Below are 21,275 nucleotides of genomic sequence, written 5' to 3' on the forward strand. Positions count from 1 at the left end.
ATCTGTGGTCCGCAGACCCACAGCAGGAGGCCATGATATACTCACAGGGGGTCTGTGAAGGCTTGAAGATATGATATGAGCTTTTTCAGTTAAAATGGGAAGGAAGGAAGAAATATTTACCCAAGTTACTTTTGTGCCAAATTTCAGCTTTATGTGTCAATTGTATTCAATGTACTACAAGCTCCATAAAAAAAAGAAGTAGATTATGAAAATAACTATTTGATAGCACCATAATACTAGAAGAAAACCTCCCAGACCTGGAACAACTACTAAGGAAGATCAAGGAAGAAAGTGCAATGGCTATGCCAATCTCAGACAAAATATCTGGATTTTAAGATATTTAAGAAATAATGTTTTATGACAATTTGCTACTTCTGTTGATCCTAAATATAATAATAATAATAATAATAATAATAATAATAATAATAATAATAATAATAATAACAATAATTTATTTGTATCCTGCCCCTCTGAGAACAATCGGGATGGCTAACAAGTTAAAAATATACAGCATTCTGAAATATGAAATACATTCTGAAGTTTTTTGTGGGTTTTTTGGGCTATGAGGCCATGTTTTAGAAGAGTTTCTTCCTGATGTTTTGCCAGCATCTCTGGCTGGCATCTTCAGAGAAAGATGCTAGCCACAGCTGCTGGCAAAACATCAGGAATAAAGTCTTCTAGAACATGGCCTCATAGTCCGAAAGACCCACAAAAAACTATGGATGCCAGCCATGAAAGCCTTTGACTTCACATACATTTGAAGATTTGAAAACTAGTTACCTCAGAAATCTTGAGACACTTAGGAAGCAATACTATGGCCACTTAACTGGAAATAAATCTTATTTAAATCAATGGGGTTTCCCTTCTTAGTAGACACAGAATTCTACTGCCTAAGGTATAAATAGTTCCTCCAAAGTCTTCAGACTATAACAGTGATTCTTCTGTTGCATTTAGGCTGTTCAGAAATATTTACAATATGGTCCATTTGTTCCTTTTGTTGGACAAAAGGCACTTTAATCCTCCAATTTGCTGATCTGCACAGGTGGGCAAGCTGTAAACGCCACATGACTGCATACAGAGCAGATTAAAGAGCAAGCTACGTTTATAACAACATGCAAGGACTACTGACAACAGAGAGATTAGGATTTAGGAAAACAGAATGTATTAGTGCACACTCATGGAATAAATCCAAGGAGCATACAGCTGTATTATTTGCTCAGCCATCAATCCAAAAAGGAACGACAGAAACTGCTTCACCTTTTTGTTTATTTTTAAAACATCTCTAATATTTTGCTTAGACTATGCAAGACGTCTTCCTTAATTCTGAGAGTCAAAATGTCTCATTACATGAGCAGTGTTTCTCACCTTTTGACATATAGTACAGTATTTACAAAGAACTCTGGCTCCCACAATTACTGCTATTTTTATTAGCAGAAATTACCATAAAGTATAAGAAAATTATCAGCTCAGACATACTCACAGATTTTTCTTTATTTTGTATTTGTAGTTGTTGTTGTTGTGTACCTTCAAGTCATTTCCAGCTTATGGTGACTCTGCAGCAAACCTATCATGGGGTTTTCTGGGGATGAGAGTATGTGATTCACCCAGGGTCACCCAGTGGGTTTCCATGGCTGAGCAGGGAATCAAATCAATTCCTATGCAGGAAACTGAACCTGATCATCAGAGTCATAGTCCAGCGCTAAAACCACTACACCATGCTGATAACTGATTTTAAAAGAAAGAAATTGTGAAGTATAAAAGCACCTGACATTTTATGATACTTAGCACTTTCCACCACATATCATCAGAATATTGTACTGTAATAACCAGTGAGCATAATCTGCTAGCCTCAGAGTGGAAACTCCCATGACACAGCAGTAACAAGACTTCATTTTTAAATAACCATGGCATGACTGCTTTCACACTAAAAACAAAGAACAGGTGTCTCGTGATTAAAATCATGCTTCCACCAACTCCAGAGATTGCTCCTCTAATATATCATATTATATATATAATATAATTCTGTGTAAACCGCTTTGATCTTTTGGAAAAGTGTATATAAATAAAAATTATTATTATTACTACTACTACTACTATTATTATTATTATATCAGCTCCCCAACTATATTTAATTATTGCCAATCCAAGATAGGCAAACTATTATTATTCATGTTTGAACAAGACAAAAAAGATGGCAAAATATTAGTACAGACAATTCTTTTGTGAAGAGTGAGAGAAACCTGGTGAAATTTTATTCTTTCAGGATAGTCTGTGTCCATCCTTGTATTGAACACTGACCTACTCTTTTTCCCCCACTCAAAATATTTATACTTTTGTATTCGAAGCTGTCAGGATGACAATACAATAATTTTGTACAGCTTCAAAGAATTTAAAAATTCAAATAGTAAAACACAATTTACAGTCTAAAAATATATTAAATAACCCAACAAACTAAAATAATTTAAAACAGTCAAATTGTTTACTTATACAATATGAATAAAATTACTAGATCCAAAAGGATTTAATAAAAAGCCATGTTTTAATTTGGTGCTGCAATGAAGCCAGTGTTAGTGTGAATCAGGCCTTTAATGCATAAAAAATAACAATTCATGAAGGGGCAGACAGAAGCTCAATTCACATATCAGAACTGGTAAAAATTCTGATTTGTTCTGGTTTACACTGCTTAATCATTCAAGCTTGGCTCTTCCTGCCAATTGAAAGCACTCAACAAACTATATACCTATCATACTAGCGAGAAATGGGATTTAAAATAGATTTAAATTAGAAAAAAATACCACAAATGCAGGAAGTTTATCACACAATGTTACTGCTAAAGCGAAATAACGCAAAGATAACGCGAAGGCAAAAGGAACAAAAACGGCAGCTTTTTACTTTCGGAACTTCCCAAAAGTAAAAAGATGCCGTTTTTGTCCCTTTTCCCTTCACTTTATCTTCACATTGGCGGGGTACAGACCGCCAGAAAGACCAGCGGCTGCCTCTCTTTTCTGCATAACCGCGCCGCAGCATCCAAATTGCGCAGTGCGGCTACACAGAAGCAAAAGGACTGATAAAAAGCGGCTCCTTTTTGTGCCGCCGCAAACTGCATGTGGCGGCACGTGGACGTCACCTGTTTAGAAGGCACACGGCAGTGACATCACAGCTGTGCGCGCCGTGTATGCGGCGCTGCACAGCTGTGACATCCTGGTGACATCCTAGGGTTGTGGGGCGTCTAGAAACGGCACCCTGAGGCAACCCTAGCACGTCGCCAGGACATGCTACGGGGCCCGTTTGTCCAGGGCCATTATTTCACTTTGGCAGTAACGCTGTGTGATAAACCCCCCGCATTTGCAGGTTTTTTCTAACTTAATTCTAATTTAAATCCCATTTCTGTTTGGGATTCCACAAGTGTGATAAGGTCCTGTGTTTGTTTATTTGTTTACTGTTACTCTCCTATCAAGCAAGACTTAAAGCCAGAAGAATGAATACTAAAGTACCTCACTGTGGGGTTTTAAAATTAACCCAAAATCAATTTCTACTAGTAAACCATTTTTGGGGAGAAAAATCTAGATAATTAATACATTTTATACTCTTAAAAACAAAGGATCACCTTTTTGTTTTGTTTTTTGTTCATAACAACCCTTACACACTATTAATATCTATTACAAATACCTTTCATGGCTCCTAATTTGGTCTTTCTTTTAGACTTTTTCTTATACCACATCTTCCTCATAAAGCTGCATCCACAATGCAGAAATAATCCAGTTTGACACCATTTTAACTTCCACAGCTCTATGCTATGGAATTCTGAGAAGTGCAGTTTTGTGAGATATCTAGCCTTCTCTGGCAGAGGGCTCTTGTTCCATAACAAAATTACAGTTCACAGATTTCCACAGCACTGAGCCATGGCAGTTAAAGTGGTGTCAAACTGGATTATTTCTGAAGTGAGGATGCAGCCAAAGAAAGTTACATGCGCATCATGCAATACTGTATCCAAAGTTCACTTATAACTTTTACATGGACAGGTTACACCATATTTAAGTATGAAAGGAATTTCAGATAATAGATACAGAACATTCCATAACTTATATTGTTATGTACATAGTGGTGTTTCTTACATTTCCATATTTATTACATCCCTTCTAGAAGTTTCATTTACCCATACAGACAGGCCAAAATAAAGCTGCTTCGAGTCACTTTGGAGGTATGCTGTTTAAATGGTGCATGCTTACTAAGAGTCCAGAAGTTGGTCAAAGCTGCGCTCCAGTCCTTAGGACTGGATCGTGGCTTTGGCGCGGCTTCCGGACTCTTAGTGTGCATGCATCATTTAAACAGCATACCTCCAAAGTGACCCGAAGCAGCTTTATTTTGGCCTGTCTCTATGGGGCCATTCCTAACTCTTTTTAAAAAAATTATTTTAAACAAGATAGCCCCCTCAAACAAAACTACCACCTTATTTTAGGAGAGATGACTTCCAATATATTACAGTTAAATGAACTTAGACACACAGCCTAAAGCCAAATGCAAAATAATAAGGGTTGTTAATAACACAGGCAAATAAAGGGAAAAATCATTATCCACTATATTTATGCAAGAGTTCAAGTTCAAGAAGGTCACAGCAGAGCTGTAGATATCAGTTGTTGAATCAAGCAGAGCAAATACAGTGTTTGGTTTTCAACATTTCCAAAACTCTCTTACCCACTTACACCTGACCTTAACTTTTGCCTTGGAAGTAACAATTGTGTATGGGAGTGGGCAAAACAAAGCTACTACAGTATATCGATGAAAAGCACACAGAAAGACTGCAAGATATCCCTGAAAGAAGTACATGAAGACTTCTGTAATATGAACCAGCCTGAACTGATATATTTAGTTAGGCTGCAATCCTATGCACAGACTAAGAAGTAGGTCACATGGAAGTAAATCCCATCAAGTTCAAATGAAATATGGCATGCTCAAACTGAACTTCTGCTCTAGAAAAAAAGTGTTATTAGCTAGGCTAGATTCCAGAAAACTGCCTAAGTTCCACAGGAGCTTTGGATCTGAATAACTTCTTAAATAGTAGTCTTTAAGCCATACTGTGTATATATCTCTTCACACCTCATGAATTTCGTAGGATTTTCTTAGTCAAGGAATATTCAGAGGTGGTTTTGTCAGTTTCTTCCTCTGAAATACAGCCTACAGGATTTGGTATTTGTTTGTCTCCCATCCAAGTACTAACCAGGGCTGACCCTGCTTAGTTTCCAAGATCAGACAGGATCTAGTGCCTTTACAGTATTTAGGACTTATTATGCCACTTTTGAGTATTAAGACTTGGAGGGAGAGGCAATGACAGAGGACTGACTGGCTAGTGAAATTATTGGATGTACCTGAAATGGACAAACCAACAAGATCCTTACAAAGCAAACATACAGATACATACTTAGAAGGCTTGAAAAAAGTACTTAAGTGTCTGTCCCAACAATTTTGTTTAGGATTTAAAATCTGATTAAAGGATGTGAAATGTAAGAAATAGCGCTATTAATTAAAAAATTAAAGAATGTCTTAAAGAAGTTTTTAACAGGAGTGTAGGTACAGTACATGCAGGTGAACATATGTACATACACACACACATATATATACATGCACATACATAAATGGGATATTTCATTAATTATATTACCAGAGATGGTTTAGAAGATTAACGTTGTAGCAACAACGAAGAAAAAAGGGAAGATAAAAATGATTTGCTGAAACCAGAATATCGGAGTGAACAGGTAATGGAGGAGAAATGTGTATGGTCTTTGTTTTTTTTTTCTTTATTTTAAAACAATTACGTTAAACTTACAATAAAGATGTTTTTAAAAAAAGACTTGCAGGGGAAAATATAATGGGGGGAGGCTTCTCTTGGGAAATAAATGTAAAAAAAATCCTATTTGGCATAAAATGTTGGATACTGGCAACTCTACACATGACTCTTTTAAGCTGAAAAACCAGCTACTTCATTATTAAAAGCTGTTGTTTTGTGTGAACAGAAATCACAGTTACAGCACAAAAGTTAATTGTTCCAGGGTTCTCCAAGAATTTAATAAAGGCTAAGCACCTACCTTTTTATTTACATCAGCTCCTATTGGTGTAATGCAAGCTTATTCATGCTAGACTCTGAACTATGTTACACTACATAAACATAAAACGTAACTTCCAAAAATAGAAATTCATTCCAACTAAAAGTATCAGGTTGTCTGTTTACTCCTTCACCCAAACCAAAACAGCCAATATAGTACTAAAAGAGAGACGTGAAAGGCCACTGGCTGATCAGGCAAAGAAATAATAATCTCTTGATTAAAACAGCCAGATTTGCAAAGGACCATTCATATATCCTGCCCTAAAAAGCAAAGAACCAAATGAGATTCCTACATTCATTGATACATTTCTCATGGCGCAGCTATACAAGCGACAACTAATGGATGACATACATACAGACTTCACACAATGGAGTTTGGAACCCACTGTGATGTACATACTTTCTAAAATCTTCACAGTGCTAGTCAAAATGGAAACCTGGAAGAAAGATTCCTCCCATTAAGCAAAGGGGAAATGAAATGCCAATGAGAAATAGGGGCCATGGTGGGAGCACGACACCCCACTGTGTGGGTTAATCAAGCATGGCATGGCTGAACTCTGAAGTAACTGTGTGTGTTGTGTGCCTCCAAGTTGTTTCTGAATTATGTGACCCTCTAAGGCAAACCTATCATTGGCGTTTTCTTGGGAAGATTTATTCAGAGGATATTTACCTTCACCTGAGGCTGAGAGAGTGTGACTTGACCAAGGTCACAGAGTGGGTTTCATGGCCATGCTGGGAATTGGACAAATATTTAATAGCATTTCAGGAAGTAGACTTAAGTCTACGAAAGCTCATGCTACCAACCTCCCTCTTTCAGTAATGCTGCATCCACACTGCAGAAATAATCTGGTTTGACCCTGCTTTGATCCACAACAAACTACCATTCCCAGAATCCCATAGAATGGAGCCAAGGCATCTAAAGCGGAGTCAAGCCGGACTATTTCTGCAGTGTGGATGCACTCTCTGCCTCAATGGTGCTACAAGATCTCTCCAGATACTAATTCTACAGACTAATATATCTCTGAATTCTACCACATATTTAATAGCTATGTATTTTTAAAGAGCTGGATACTTACTATTGAAAGAGCCAGCGTGGGCCAGTGATTTCAGCATTGGACTAGGACTCTGGCAAACAGGGTTCAAATCCTAATTCAGCCATGGAAACCCACTGGGTGACCTTGGGTGAGTCAGACTCTCTCAGCCTCAGAGGATGGCAATGGCAAACTCCCTCTGAAGAAACTTGCTAAGAAAATCCTGTGACAGGTTTACCCTACAGCCACTATGAGGAACAACTTCAAGGCATACAACAAAAACTATGATAGGGTTGCCTCAGGGTTGCTGTAAATCAGAAATGACTTGAAGGCACAAAAACAACAATACTCACAATTGCAAAGCACATCCGTCCTGCCATGCTCAAAAGCAGAGTGTGTATTGAATGAATAGTGATACAAAGGCATACTCTTGACTGCCTTTCAGTGCATGATTCTCCATGAAACAGGAACTCTAAACAGTGTTTGTTACCACAACTATGGATGGCAGCAATAGGTGGTTATTGGCCATGTGCAAGAGTATAATCTCAAACCCAAACCATACATGATTCATCCCTTCTTTCTCCCCATATCCACGGCACTGAAGTAATAGTTCTGCATGAATGTTGTTGTTGTTGTGTGCCTTCAAGTCATTTCTGTGAATGGAACCTATAACGGGGGCTCCTTGGCAAGTTTCTTCTGAGGCGGTTTGCCTTTCTGACAGAGAAAGCTAAATCTTTCACAAAACTACAGTTACCAGAATTCCCTAGCATTGAACCAGGGCAGTTAAAGCAGCCTCAAACTGGATTATTTCTGCAGTGTGTTTTGGACCTCTCTCTGTTCTTGAACCACCACAACAACACACCAGGATTTCTCCCTCAACAAGCACTTTTGCCTGTTCTTTGTCCTCCCAGGTCTCTGTTTTAGAATAGTCGAGGGCTGCATCCACACTGTTGGAATAATTTGTTTTAACACCGCTTTAACTGCCACAGCTCCATGTTATGGAATTCTGGGAATTGTAGTTTGTTGTGGGGAAAGTATTCATCATGGGAGCAACAAGATTTGGGTTAGGTTTGGAGTCCCTCTTTGGCTGCATCCGCACTGCAGAATAAATGTAGTTTGACACCGCTGCAGCTCAACACTATGGAATGCTGGGAATGGAACATTCTGTGAGAGATTTAGCTTTCTCTCTCACAAGAGCTCATTGGCCACAACAAACTACAATTCCCAGAATTCAGTTGCATGGAGCAGTGGCTGTTAAAGTGGATGTAGCCGAAGAAAGTATACCTGGTGATCATGCAATACTCTATCCAAAGTTCACTTAACAACTTTTTACACTGAGAGGTTCAACCATATTTAAACACGAAATGAATTCCAGGTAATACATTTACAACATGCCGTAATTTACACGATTTAGACTGAAGAAATAATCCAGTCTGAGACCGCTTTAACTGCCCTGGCTCAATGCTAAGGGATCCTGGGGACTGTAGTTTGGTGAGACACTGAGCCTTCTCTGTCAGAGAGAGCTCTGGTGCCACAATAAAACTACAATTCCCAGGATTCTCAGGGCAGTTAAAGTGGTCTCAAAGTGGATTATTTCTGCAGTGTGTTTTGGAGATGCTCAAAATGGACGAGAGGAAGCTGGTCCAAAACACACTGCAGGAAGCAATCCAGTGTTGGAGCCTAAAGGCCCCACAACAAACTCCAACTCCCAGAATTCCATAGCAAAGAGCCAGACAAAGAGTTAAAGCGGTGCCAAAGCGGGTTATTTCTCCAGTATGGATGCACACCTTTCTTCCCTCCTTCCCCGAGAGTGAAAGCAGCATGGAATGGCGTCTGAAGCTCCCTCTCTCTGCCTCTGTCTCTCCCAGGCCCAGCCCTGAGCCCCACCCGCCTCAACAGGTAGCCGCCAGCCTGAGGAGGAGAAGGAGAAGCCAAGAAGAGGCCCTGTCCCAAAGTATCCCTGAGAGCTCCCTTCCCTCGCAGCAACCCTTACCTCTCCGCCATGGCGCCCTCCTCCTCCTCCTCCTCCTCCTCCTGGGTGCCCTTCTCTCTGAGAGCAGTGTGGCTCTCTCTCTCTCTCTCTCTCTCTCTCCAGCCAGGATCAGGATATGAAACCTGATCCCTGCCGCCTCCCTCCTTTCGTCTGGAGGAGCCCTAGACTAGGAACAGGGCCCTGCTTCCCTCAGGCCCTCTGGCGGGGAAAGGCCTCAGAAGCAGAGCCACACAAAGTCAGCCATGAAAGGCCTCGAAATCCTGGGCGATTGTGCTTTTAAGTCCAGAAAGTGAGGGCCCTGGCGAAGGGAGTCTTAGTCAACGTCTCACAAAAGTTACAGTTGTTCCCAAGAAATCCCCAGCATTAAATCAATAAATAAATCATGACCATGGAGTGGCGACCATTAAAGCGGTGTCAAACTGGGTTATTTCCGCAGTGCGAGACTCTGTCCAAAAGTTCTCTCGTTACTTTTACAAGAGGTTAAAATGATATTTAAATGTGAAATGAATGTCAGGTAATGCATACAGAACATTCCACAGCATTCCATAACTTGGGCCCTAAACACACTGCAGAAATAATCCAGCTTGAGACCGCTTTAACTGTCCTGACTCAGTGCTAGGCAATCCTGGGAATTGTAGTTTGTTGTGGCACCAGAGCCATCTCTAGCACTGAGCCAGTCCTCCCTTTCAGCCTTCTCTCGTCCATTTTTGAAGACGGAAAGGAAATCAGTTCGTTGGAGATGTAGCGCTGGGGAAGAGCATTCAATGGACAGCCAAAAAGACAAGCCAATGGGTCCCAGAGCAGATCAAGCCAGAAATCTCCCTGGAACTTGGAAGTCAAGGCGACAAAGCTGAGGCTGTTGTTGTACTTTGGACACATCCTGAGAAGGAAAAGATCCCTGGGGATGGGGGATAATGCTAGGAAAGGTGGAGGGAAGCAAAAAGAGAGGAAGGCCGCATGCTAGATCAGTGTTTCCCAAACTATGTCCCCCCCAGTTGTTTTGGACTTCAGCTCCCAGAAGCCCCATCCAGTTTGGCCAACAATCAGGAATTCTGGAGGCTGAAGTCCAAAACATTTAGTGGCCTAAAGTTTGGGAGCCACTGTGCTAGATGGATGGACTCTATTAAGGAGGTCACGAGTATGAATTTACAAGAACTAAGCAGAGCAGTAGAAAATAGGGAGTCTTGGAGATGTCTAGTCCGTCCAGAGGGTTGCCATGAGTCAAGACTAACTAACCCAAAGGGGGCTAACAACAGCAACAAAAAGTCCAAAACATACTGCAGAAATAATCCAGTTTGAGCCAGCTTTAACTGCCCTGGCTCAGTGCCAGGGAATCCTGGGAAATTGTAGGGTTTTTTTTTTTTTTTTTTTGACACCGTCTGGAGATCTCTGACAAAGAAAGCTAATAAATATCTCACAAAAACTACAGTTTCACAGACATGTCCTCCATTTTGAGCAGGACTAAGAAGCATTAATTTATATTAGTGTTTTCAATGTGTGTTTGCTAATGTCCTACATTTCAACTTGCTTTGTCTTCTTTAGTGGTTAGGACCAGAATTCATCCTTTTCCAGGACACACCCTCCATTTCAGCCTTCTGTCCAGGCGGGATTCCAAAATGTCCTCCTTTTTGAGCATGACTAAGAGAAGCATGGATTTACATTTCTATTAGTGTTTTTAGCTTTCATTTGGCCATGTCTTCCCATTTTTCTTCAGTGTCCCACATTTTGGGGTACCTTGTCCAGAAACTGAGGTCATGACTAGAGAAAAGCTAAAACACTCATAATAATGTAAACTCATGCTTCTTAGCGTAGTCATGCTCAAAATGGAGGACATTTTGGAATTCCTTCTAGATAGAAGGCTGAAATGTAGGACATATCCAGGAAAAGGACAATGTCTGGTTACCTCAACCCAATGCCACAGCCCTTAAACTATTTTGAGTCCTTTATTTGGAAACAAGAGTTTGTTTTCCTTCTTTTCCCCATGGTTTTTACTTTTAAAATGGTTTAAATTATGATGTTTTAAATTTATGTTTAATTGTTGGTGGCGGTGATGGTGATGGTGTCTGCCTCCAGGTTACTTATTTTGTAAGATTGTGAGTTCCTGTATGGCAGGGGGTTGGACTGGATGGCCCTTGTGGTCTCTTCCAACTTTATTATTCTATGATTCTATGTAAATGGGACATGGATGTCCAAAATAAGAGGGATATATAATTTCCAAAGTATGCCCAGTTAAGTTTCAGAACAAGACAGCATATTAGATAATAGGGTTACTATTTCTTAGAGACCGGTATGGTTCTTGAAATAAGGGGCAACTTTTATTTTAGAGGATATAATTTAAGCAAGAGAGCCAGCACAGTGTAGTGCTTTGAGTATGGACTCTGGACACTAGGGTTCAAATCTCCACTCAGCCCCAAAAGCAAGTCACATTCTCTCAGCCTAAGAGGTCAAAGGAAAAATCCCAAGACTCCAAAGCACTGAGCCATGGCGGTCAAAGCAGTGTCAGACTGCATTATTTCTGCAGTGTATTTGCTGTCCTGGGAGGATAATGCCTTGTGGAAGCCCCAAAGGAAATTGAACTGAGGCTCACTAATTCAAAACAGATTAAACCGTATAGATTCTATAGGGTCTGACAGTAATGCAGACCCACATAAATGGCCTTGAACAAGTCAATCAGCAGCCGATGTAGTGTGGCCTCATTTCAAATATAATACAATTGCAGCCCCTGGTGGCAGTTCTTCCCAATTAAATGGGAAATCTCAGCATTTTGTAGTGTCAGTAAAAATATTAGTTGAGCTCTGTGTGTGTATTTCCTTTCAAATCACCAGTTCTTATGGCAACCGCATGAATTCCATAAGGCTTTCTTAGGCAACGAATAATCAGAAGTGGTTTTGCCAATCCCTTCCTCTGAAATATAGCCTACAGTGCCTAGCAGTCTCCCATCCAAGTACTGTACTAACTAGGGCTTATCTAGCTAGCATTCAAGATCAGACAAGTTCTCATGACTTTAAGATATTGATCTACTTGCAGCATATTCTAAGAAACTGTAAAATGCATATTCCAAACAATGTTACAACAAAAACAATGGAGTCTTGGGACATTTATTATGATTATCTTTTATAGATGATAGGCCACTTTAATGGACACATGCCAGATGAGATATACACTCAGCCTGAGAACTTCAAATATTTGTTTCCATTTAAGAAGAGTTACTAATTGTTTTCCAGAGGCACAGGATAAAAGCAATATTATAGTTTAATAATATAATTTATCTAATCTCAAGAATAGATTACTTCTGACATACATACCTTTGGCATATATATTCTTTAAAACTATTCAGAACTTGGAAACCTACTTTTAAAAAGCAATTACTGACGGTTATTCCAGGGCTGTCATAAGTGGTTAGTTGTTCCTACAGTTACAAATTTTAAGTCAAATTATTTACTCAGCTCTCAGAAATAACTAGTTACTTTATTTATGATGTTTAAAATCTGCATGCTACAAGCTTCTGGCTTGTGGTATAAAACACATGTACTCCACTTTATTTCAGCACTCCCAAAAGAACATGAGACATGGCAAAAACAAACACTGATATTCCTTCTGCATTTAATGAGGTCATACCTTGTAACTAGACAAATAAATAAAGGTTGAGATTAAACCAACAAGAAAATGATATTATCTCTTGTTATGTTACAATCATCATGCCATTTAGTTAAGTTTACATTATTGGCGGGAATTAATTAATTGCAAACAACTAGTTAATTGTAACTAGTGGCTTCCACATTCCAAAAATAGTCAGACACTACGAATAAAATCATACTACATAGAGTACCATCTTGTATCCCAATACTGGGAGAAAAATAGGCTATTCATCAGTGAATCAATAAATCAAATCAAATATGGTTGAGAAGAGTGAAAATCTTGCTAGGTACAAATTAAACGTTGCTTACAGTACATAAGTGTTCATTGTATCTGATGTTAAAAGGAGAGGACAGTTTGTAAATCCACAAGCTACAGGACAAGCTAAACATCCACCAGACGAGAATTAGTAGGGTTAGTGGAACCAAATAAGCCATGCAAGGTAATTCACAAAGAAGAAATCAGGGACCAGCAGTGCTTTAACTATCAGTTCCACATAGCATCCCATTTCTTCTCATTTCCATGACACACCTAATGAATACTACATTCTAAACAATATGTAGAGAGATCCTGTAACACTTTTGGCAGCATTACCTTAACAACTTAAGTCTACGACTTTCTTTAGCTAGTCTCAAAAGTGCTACAGGATCTCTCTACATACTGACTCTATAAACTAACACGTCTATCTGTTTACATTCTAAACAGTCAGAATTATATGTATTAAACACTTAAGCCATTTTCACAGGCCAGTGTAATAGCGGTTTGAGCGTTGGACTATGTGTGCATTTACACTGTAGAAACAATGCAGTTTGATGCCACTTTAACTGTCATGTTTCCATCCCAAAGAATCCTGGGATTTTTAATTTTGTGAAGCACCAGCACATTTTGGCAAAAAGGCTGAAGACTTTGTAAAACTAAAAATTCCAGAATTCCATAGGATGGAACTACAGCACTTAAAGTGCTGTCAAATTGCATTATTTCTACCATATGCACCCTGTGACATTCTGGAGACCAGGGTTAAAATCCCTGCTTTGCTATGAAAACCCATTTGGTGACCTTGGGCAAGTCATACTCTATCAGCCTCAGTGGAAGGCAAATGGAAGGCAAAACAAATATTGACAACAAAAACCCATGATAGTTTGTGTTAGGGTTGTCATAAGTTGGAAATGATTTGCAAACACACAACATTACTTATTAATCTTTTTTTTAATGAGCTAGAACTACATACAATGTGGCAAGTCATTTTAGCAAGGCATACTGATTTTTATGTATTTATTTATGGCATATAGTAATAAAAATCTGAAAACAGGACACGTGTTCATCTTAGCATTAAAAGGGCTCAAGGAGAGACAAAGCCACTGGAACAGATGAGACAGTGTGTAGAGAGAGACTAGTTATACTTTGGTAAAAATGTCATGCAAGTTTCCCTGTACACATTTGTACATTTCTAACAGAGATATTAAATATGATTAATCAGTTCCCTCATCACCCACCTACCTCCTCATTATTTTAGGCAGGAATAATGTGCAATACAAATGGCACATTCAGACTTATTTATAAAGTGCCATCCATCTGAGTAATACTTCACCACATACAATAAGATTACACTGTGTGCTGCAATAAAAAAAATTAAAATTATATTACAGTGGCCTAAATATTTTAAGGAGCTGATAGGCTGCAGGACAGGTGATATATGGTGCTACAGATGGTGTTAATGTTATACGTAAGCAAATATATGCTTTAATCCTATTATTCGTCACAACTAGGGAAGACTCACTGGATCATTTAGATTTATCTATTTGTTGATTCAACATTCACCAATTAATTTACTAGTCTTGTTCTGTCTGAAATCACTGGAACACAATATCAGGGAATCTCTCATTAGTTACAGTGAAATATGTGGATAGGAGGTAACAACAAGGGCAAAAAGAGAAGCAGTGAAGATGGGATATGGTAGCAGTGGTTTTCCTCCTGCCTCAGGCAATGGAAGAGACAGACTGCTGCTTGGACATCTAATATGGAGCTGGAGGAACAGAGATTAAGGGGAGGGATGTACTGGAACATGATGAGAATAAGAACATAAAGGGCTCAGAATCATATGGATGAGTTTATGCTGAATCTTGGACTGGACATGGAGGCAGTGTACGGCTTCTAAGTATGGGTCTCATGTAGTCAGAACAACACAAGAGGTTAATAATTTGAGTGGAAGACTTTTGTATATAGGAGATGTAGCTAAAATGTGATAGCAGAAGACCAGAAAGGAGAAAGTTACTGTGGTAAAAAAAAAAAGTGGTTGAGGGCAAAAATCAACATTTTCCCTAAGGTAATGAACAGAATGGCTCATCCTTTGACAGTGCTCTAAGAGGAGAAGTACCATGAGAATTGGGTGTGGGATGTTAAGGAGGAAGACGAGTCAAAGATAAGTTAATAATTTGTTTTTGTTCAATTGGATGGATGATTATGGGGCTCTCATTTGAAACAGAGGGTATATGAAGAGTATTGAGAAGGAGGATGATAAATTTGGTCTCAATAATACTGAATTTGAGACAATAGACATCAAATTTTCTTCACAAATAGGCTTGCAGCTAGAGATATAACAATGGATGGAAGAAGAAAGTTCTTATGTCAAATGCAAGAGCTGGATATTAGTCATTTATATGAGGCACTGAAAGCTACTGGAATTTAAGTCACCTAGGGACAGTGTGTAGAGAGAGACTATCAGAAGGCTAAGAACAGTTCCACGAAGAATCCCCAAAGAATAAGAGCTGCTTCCTCCTATAGAAATATATAAACAATGACTGTAAAGGAAGGGGGGAAATGCAGGTGATTGGGTAACAGATACCTACAATATAAAAAGTAGTGTCACTAGGTTTCGCATCACCTGGTGTCACTCTCCCATACCACACCAATGTTAGTAATATATGTAATTTTTTTACTGATATTACTCATTAATCATAATTCCTGCCTGAATGTAATGGTAATAGTGACAAACAACTAGCAAAATTAAAATTATACCTTTAAATTACAATATAGTATGCACAGCCTAAATGTATTTACATATACATAATTTAATTGAAGTTAGCATTTGGTAAAATGTGATATTTTTAAAGAAAATTAAAAAAAAATAAAAATTTAAAAACTAGATCCTCTCCTTTCTCCTCCCACCTCATACTACTCACACCATCTCTTCATCATTTTAAAGGGACGCAGGTGAATGCCAAAGCCTGTTTCTGCCCAAAGGCAGAAATATTTGAGGAGCAGTGGTGTTACCCCTCCTTAGGTTGTCACCTGGTGCGGTCCAAATGCCCTGCACCCTCTAGTGAAACTACTGAATATAAAAGGGAATGATTGCAGAAGATAAGGCTGCATAGAAGATGAGAACAATGGGGGAGACCAACCTTGGATTGTGGAAGTCAGAACTCAACATGGGGTGGAACAGACAGGCAGGAGCACTCCAGGACCAGAGCAACCACACACCATGGTCCCACATGAACCACGGAAAGAAATGGAAAAGTTCTGCTTCTTTGGGGTTTGGGTTTGGGCCGTCTTAGGTGCCCTCGCAGCTTCTGTGAAGGTTGGGGGCATGCATCATCTAAACGTCATGCCCCCAAGCTACGCAGAAGCCAGCTTTTTAAACCCATCTGTTTCAGGCCACAGATTTGTTTCAGTTGCATATAGAGAGTAGAGAAATCCTGAGGCATTGAAAAGAGCTGAAACAAAATTGAGGCAGAAAAATAAAAACGTAATAGCCCAGCAATCTGGAGACAGGAGGCTGAAGGGATAAACTATTAACCAAGTTAAATAGAATTAAGGGGGGGAAATCATTTGAATTCCTGGATTGTACAAGACCATGAGGTGGATCCAGGCCTTGTCATATTTGGAACAGTATTACCAAATCTCTACAGCAACTTTTCCAAGATTTGCATAAGTGTGCATGTGTAAACTATTTATTTTTATTTATTTATTGAATTTATATCCCATCTTTCTCCTAAGACTGGACTCAAGGCAGCTAGTAAATTGACCATGTTTAAACTACTGGTTAAACTGGAGGCCTTTTCACACTGGTCTCCTGAATTAAGAAGTGTAGTTTATACCATTGTTATACTAATGGGATTGTATGCTGCCTTTCACACTTCACTTTTGATCCCACAAATGTAGTGATTATTTACACTGTAGCTTTTGTGCACAGATGGCAGTTTTGGATAGCCTCCAGTGCTTCCTTCACACATTTTCCCATCCCTCATCCTTATTTGGTTATTTTCTGGTGGGATGTTACAATTTTCCCCTGCCCTACATTTCCTTTTTCTCACCCCATTCTTGTAACAGCACCAGTGCACCATTCCAAGGGTATTAAAAGAACTGCAAATGTAATATCGGAGCCATTGGCAATAATCTTTGAGAAGTCCTGGAGAACAGGCGAAGTTCCAGCAGACTGGAGGAGGGCAAACATTGTCCCCATCTTCAAAAAAGGGAAAAGAGAGGATCCCAACAATTATCGTCCAGTTAGTCTGACATCAATACCAGGAAAGATTCTAGAGCAGATCATTAAGCAGAGAGTCTGTGAACATCTAGAAAGCAATTCCATAATCACAAAAAGTCAACACGAGTTTCAGAGAAAGAAGTCATGCCAGATAAACCTGATCTCTTTTTTTTGATAAAATTACCAACTTGTTAGATGAAGAGAATGCTGTGGATATAGTATATCTTGATTTCAGTAAGGCCTTTGATAAAGTTCCCCATGATATTCTTGCAAACAAGCTTGTAAAATATGGGCTAGACAAGGCAACTATTACATGGATTTGTAACTGGTTGACCGGCCAAACCCAAAGGGTGGTCAACAATGGCTCTTTTTCATCCTGGAGAGAAGTGACCAGTGGAGTCCCACAAGGCTCTGTCCTGGGCCCAGTGCTATTCAACATCTTTATCAATGACTTGGAGGAAAAAATTGGGGGCATACTTATCAAATTTGCAGATGATACCAAATTAGGGGGAGTAGCTAATACCCCAGAGGACAGGATCAAGATTCAAAATGACCTAAACAGACTAGAAAACTGGGCCATAGCTAACAAAATGAAATTAAACACGGAGAAATGTAAGGTACTGTACTTAGGGCGGAAAAACGAAAAGCACAGATATAGGATGGAGGACACCTGGCTGAATGAAACTACATGTGAAAGGGATCTAGGAGTCCAAGTAGACCACAAGTTGAACATGAGTCAACATTGCGATGCAACAGCTAATAAGGCCAATGCGATTTTAGGCTGCATCAATAGAAGTATAGTGTCTAGATCAAGGGAAGTCATAGTGCCACTATATTCTGCTCTGGTCAGGCCCCACCTGGAATATTGTGTCCAGTTCTGGGCACCACAATTCAAAAAGGACATTGAGAAACTGGAGCGTGTCCAGAGGAGGGCGACTAAAATGGTGAAAGGTCTGGAAACCATGCCCTATGAGGAACGACTTAGGGAGCTGGAGATGTTTAGTCTGGAGAAGAGAAGATTAAGAGGTGATATGATAGCCCTGTTTAAATATTTGAAGGGATGTCATATTGAGGAGGGAGCAAGCTTGTTTTCTGCTGCTCCAGAGACTAGGATCCTGACAGTAAGGGCTGTTCGATAGTGGAACAAACTCCCCCGGAATGTAGTGGAGTCTCCTTCCTTGGAGGTCTTCAAGCAGAGGCTGGATGGCCATCTGTCGGGTATGCTTTGATTTGGATTTCCTGCATGGCAGGGGGTTGGACTGGATGGCCCTTGTGGTCTCTTCCAACTCTATGATTCTATGATTCTATGATCCTTCAACACACTCCAATGGGGCATCTTTGCTGCTTTACCACTATAGTGACAGTGTGACATTATTTAAACATGTTACATGGTCTCCCTTGCCACTGTACCACTATGGGCTAAAGTATATAGATTTAAAAAGAAGAAGAAGAATCAAAGGCCTGTTACAGACAGGCCAAAATAAAGCTGCTTCGAGTCACTTTGGAGGTTTGGTATTTCAATGATGCATGCGTCCTAAGAGTCCAAAAGCCACACCAAAGCCATGCGCCAGTTCTAAGGACTGGAGTGCAGATTTGGTGTGGCTTTTGGACTCTTAGGACGCATGCATCATTGAAATACCATACCTCCAAAGTGACTCGAAGCAGCTTTATTTTGGCCTGTCTGTAACAGGCCAAAGTGATTATGGTAATTCCCAGTGAAGCTTCATTCAGAGTGTACCCATTCCTTCCTTCTACCTCCTCTACTAAAAATGATGTGAGAAGAGGGGCAGAGTAAACATTGGATAACCATGTCTACTACACTCCTTAACCCCCCCACCTGATGCCTAAATCTGGCTACTTGTGAAAGGGATATTTAATTGGGGGGGGGCAGAATAATGTCATGAGCTGAGCTAACAAACCCATTATTTTTGGTGACCCTTTCCACAAAAAGAAGGAAAATGGAACAGTACAACATCATCATACAAAAAGGATCTCTGTTTGCCAATGCTAACACACCTCCATTCTGCTCCATTCAACACCTTGTATGAAAATAACCCTGGCAGAGAAGGGGCAAGCCAATTATTGAACAATAAGGCTTCTCAAACCAAATCCTTAACCCTTATAGGAAGGAAATGAGGAATATAGCTACGGTATATTAACTACTACTAGAAAAGGGGGCAGGGTTCAGAACACTAATTAAATACTAATTTAATTACTTGCATATTGAACAGTGAATACCATCAGGCAAAGGGTTCTGTCTCCTCGTATGACTCCATACAATTAACAAATAACACCATATGTACAAAGACATTAAACTGGTAGGATAGGTAGGAAAGAACTGCTGCTTTCCTGTCTGCCTGCTGGGAAAACTAGCCACACACCATCAGGAAAAGACTCCAGGATTCCCAGGTACTGGGCCAGCAGCATTGCCATCACCTGCTCATCTGCCAGAAAGGGGATATAAAAGGATGGCTTGGGTGGTGGGCCAGCCACCAACAGTGTCATCGGTGTGGGGCAGACACTTTGAGGGAAGAGCTAGGGCAAGGCCCAGTTAGTCTCTATTTATTGTTTATACAGTAGGTCGTTGGTATCTGCTGGGGTTTGATTCCAGGATCCCCCATGGATACCAAAATATGTGCATGATCAAGACCTATTATATATGATGGTCTAGTACAATAGTGTCCCTTATATAAAATAGTAAAATTAAGGTTTGCTACTGCATTCGCTTGTTTTTTTGTATACTTTAATGTGTGGTTTTAATAGTTAATTGTTTAATTTATTTTTGGGTGGGGGGTCAGAATTATTTGGACATTGGGTTTGTATGGATGTTTTAACTGTAAGCCACCTTGATTGTCACTGATAGAGAGGTGGTGTATAGATAAGGTTTTATTATTATTATCATTATTAAAAATGTTTTAAATATTTACAAGCCATGGATAGTAGATGCAAAATCACGGACACAGAGGGCCAACTGTAGTGGGCCAGTTATATCATGTTTGTAGTTTATATCCATATTTATAATTTTACATTTCACTGTCTCTATTTTTGTTGTTGTATATGTTTGATGTTCCACCCTTTGGTGGAAGGAGCATGATAAATAAATGTGGTTGTTGTTGTTATTACATTGTTGTTGTTGTTGTTACCTTTGAGGCAGTGTGATCAACTAAATATTTCCCTCTTTTATTACTCAAAATACAGCTATCTTTCTTCTGTCTCAACAAAGTGAGACATAGACCTGAAGCAGATGGGCCAAAAGTGCCATCGTTGGACCATGTTAGGGGCATGGTTTTTACATTATGCATGCCCCATATGTGGCTGGGAGCCACTCTAAGCCTGACCCAACCTGGAAGAGCTGGGCTATAAAGGAACAGGAAAAAAACGCTCCTTTTCGGTGGCTGGTTCAGGACCGCGGTAGCAGGCCAGATTGAGGCTGGGCAAGTGCAGTCTCCATGGTCCCGCAGCAATCAGGGTGCTCCTTTGTCTCATCTGTTTGAGGCCTTAGTTATTATTTTGTTCTTTCTTTGCCTATTATGTGCAAACACTGAGACGGGCTTTTTCATACCAGCCTGCTATGTCATCACAATCATGCTAGTTTAAAAATTTAAGAATATCAGTTTGGCATAATTTATTATCACACTTTTCTCCCTGATCGAGCTTGGGTAATCTATGTTTGCACAATCTGTTTTCCCCACTGCCAACTGCTGCCTTCCAGGAGGAAGTCGTAAGAACAAGCAACTCTGGCTGCAAATACCTTCTCCAAAAAGAGAGGGAGAGGAGCAGAATCATGCCCACATGACTGTCTGAGAGGGAAAACTGTAGTGGAAGGGGCCTGTCACACCAAGGCAGTAATGGAATAGCAGTGAGACTGAGAGACTAATTATGAGCTTTGCCTATTAATGAAATGGTGTAGTATAGTAACAAATGAAATGTGTGGCAGTGGCAAGACGCATACGATGTCATGCAATATTTACTAGCCAAAGGGTCCGAACAGACAGGCCAAAATAAAGCTGTTTCGGGTCATTTGGTGGTATTCTG

At 39.8% G+C, this 21,275-nt stretch overlaps 1 protein-coding gene across 4 annotated transcripts in view; it reads right to left on the reverse strand.

Annotated features, from left to right (window-relative positions):
* LOC121928001 (rho GTPase-activating protein 39-like) overlaps window positions 1-16,504 on the reverse strand; it is a 132,284-nt gene extending 115,780 nt beyond the window's left edge. The window contains exon 1 of one of the 4 annotated variants that reach the window (XM_042462163.1): window positions 16,159-16,504. In XM_042462163.1, the coding sequence (XP_042318097.1) occupies window positions 16,159-16,250 (92 nt within the window). In that variant the 5' untranslated portion in view covers window positions 16,251-16,504. Of the gene's footprint in view, window positions 1-9,124; window positions 9,151-16,158 lie in introns of those variants that run through there. The other 3 variants (XM_042462161.1, XM_042462160.1, XM_042462162.1) reach the window with 3 other exon arrangements.
* Between the last annotated feature and the right edge of the window lie 4,771 nt (window positions 16,505-21,275).

The sequence above is a fragment of the Sceloporus undulatus genome, chromosome 4, assembly GCF_019175285.1.
Source record: "Sceloporus undulatus isolate JIND9_A2432 ecotype Alabama chromosome 4, SceUnd_v1.1, whole genome shotgun sequence".
Classification (NCBI taxonomy): Eukaryota; Metazoa; Chordata; class Lepidosauria; order Squamata; family Phrynosomatidae; genus Sceloporus; species Sceloporus undulatus.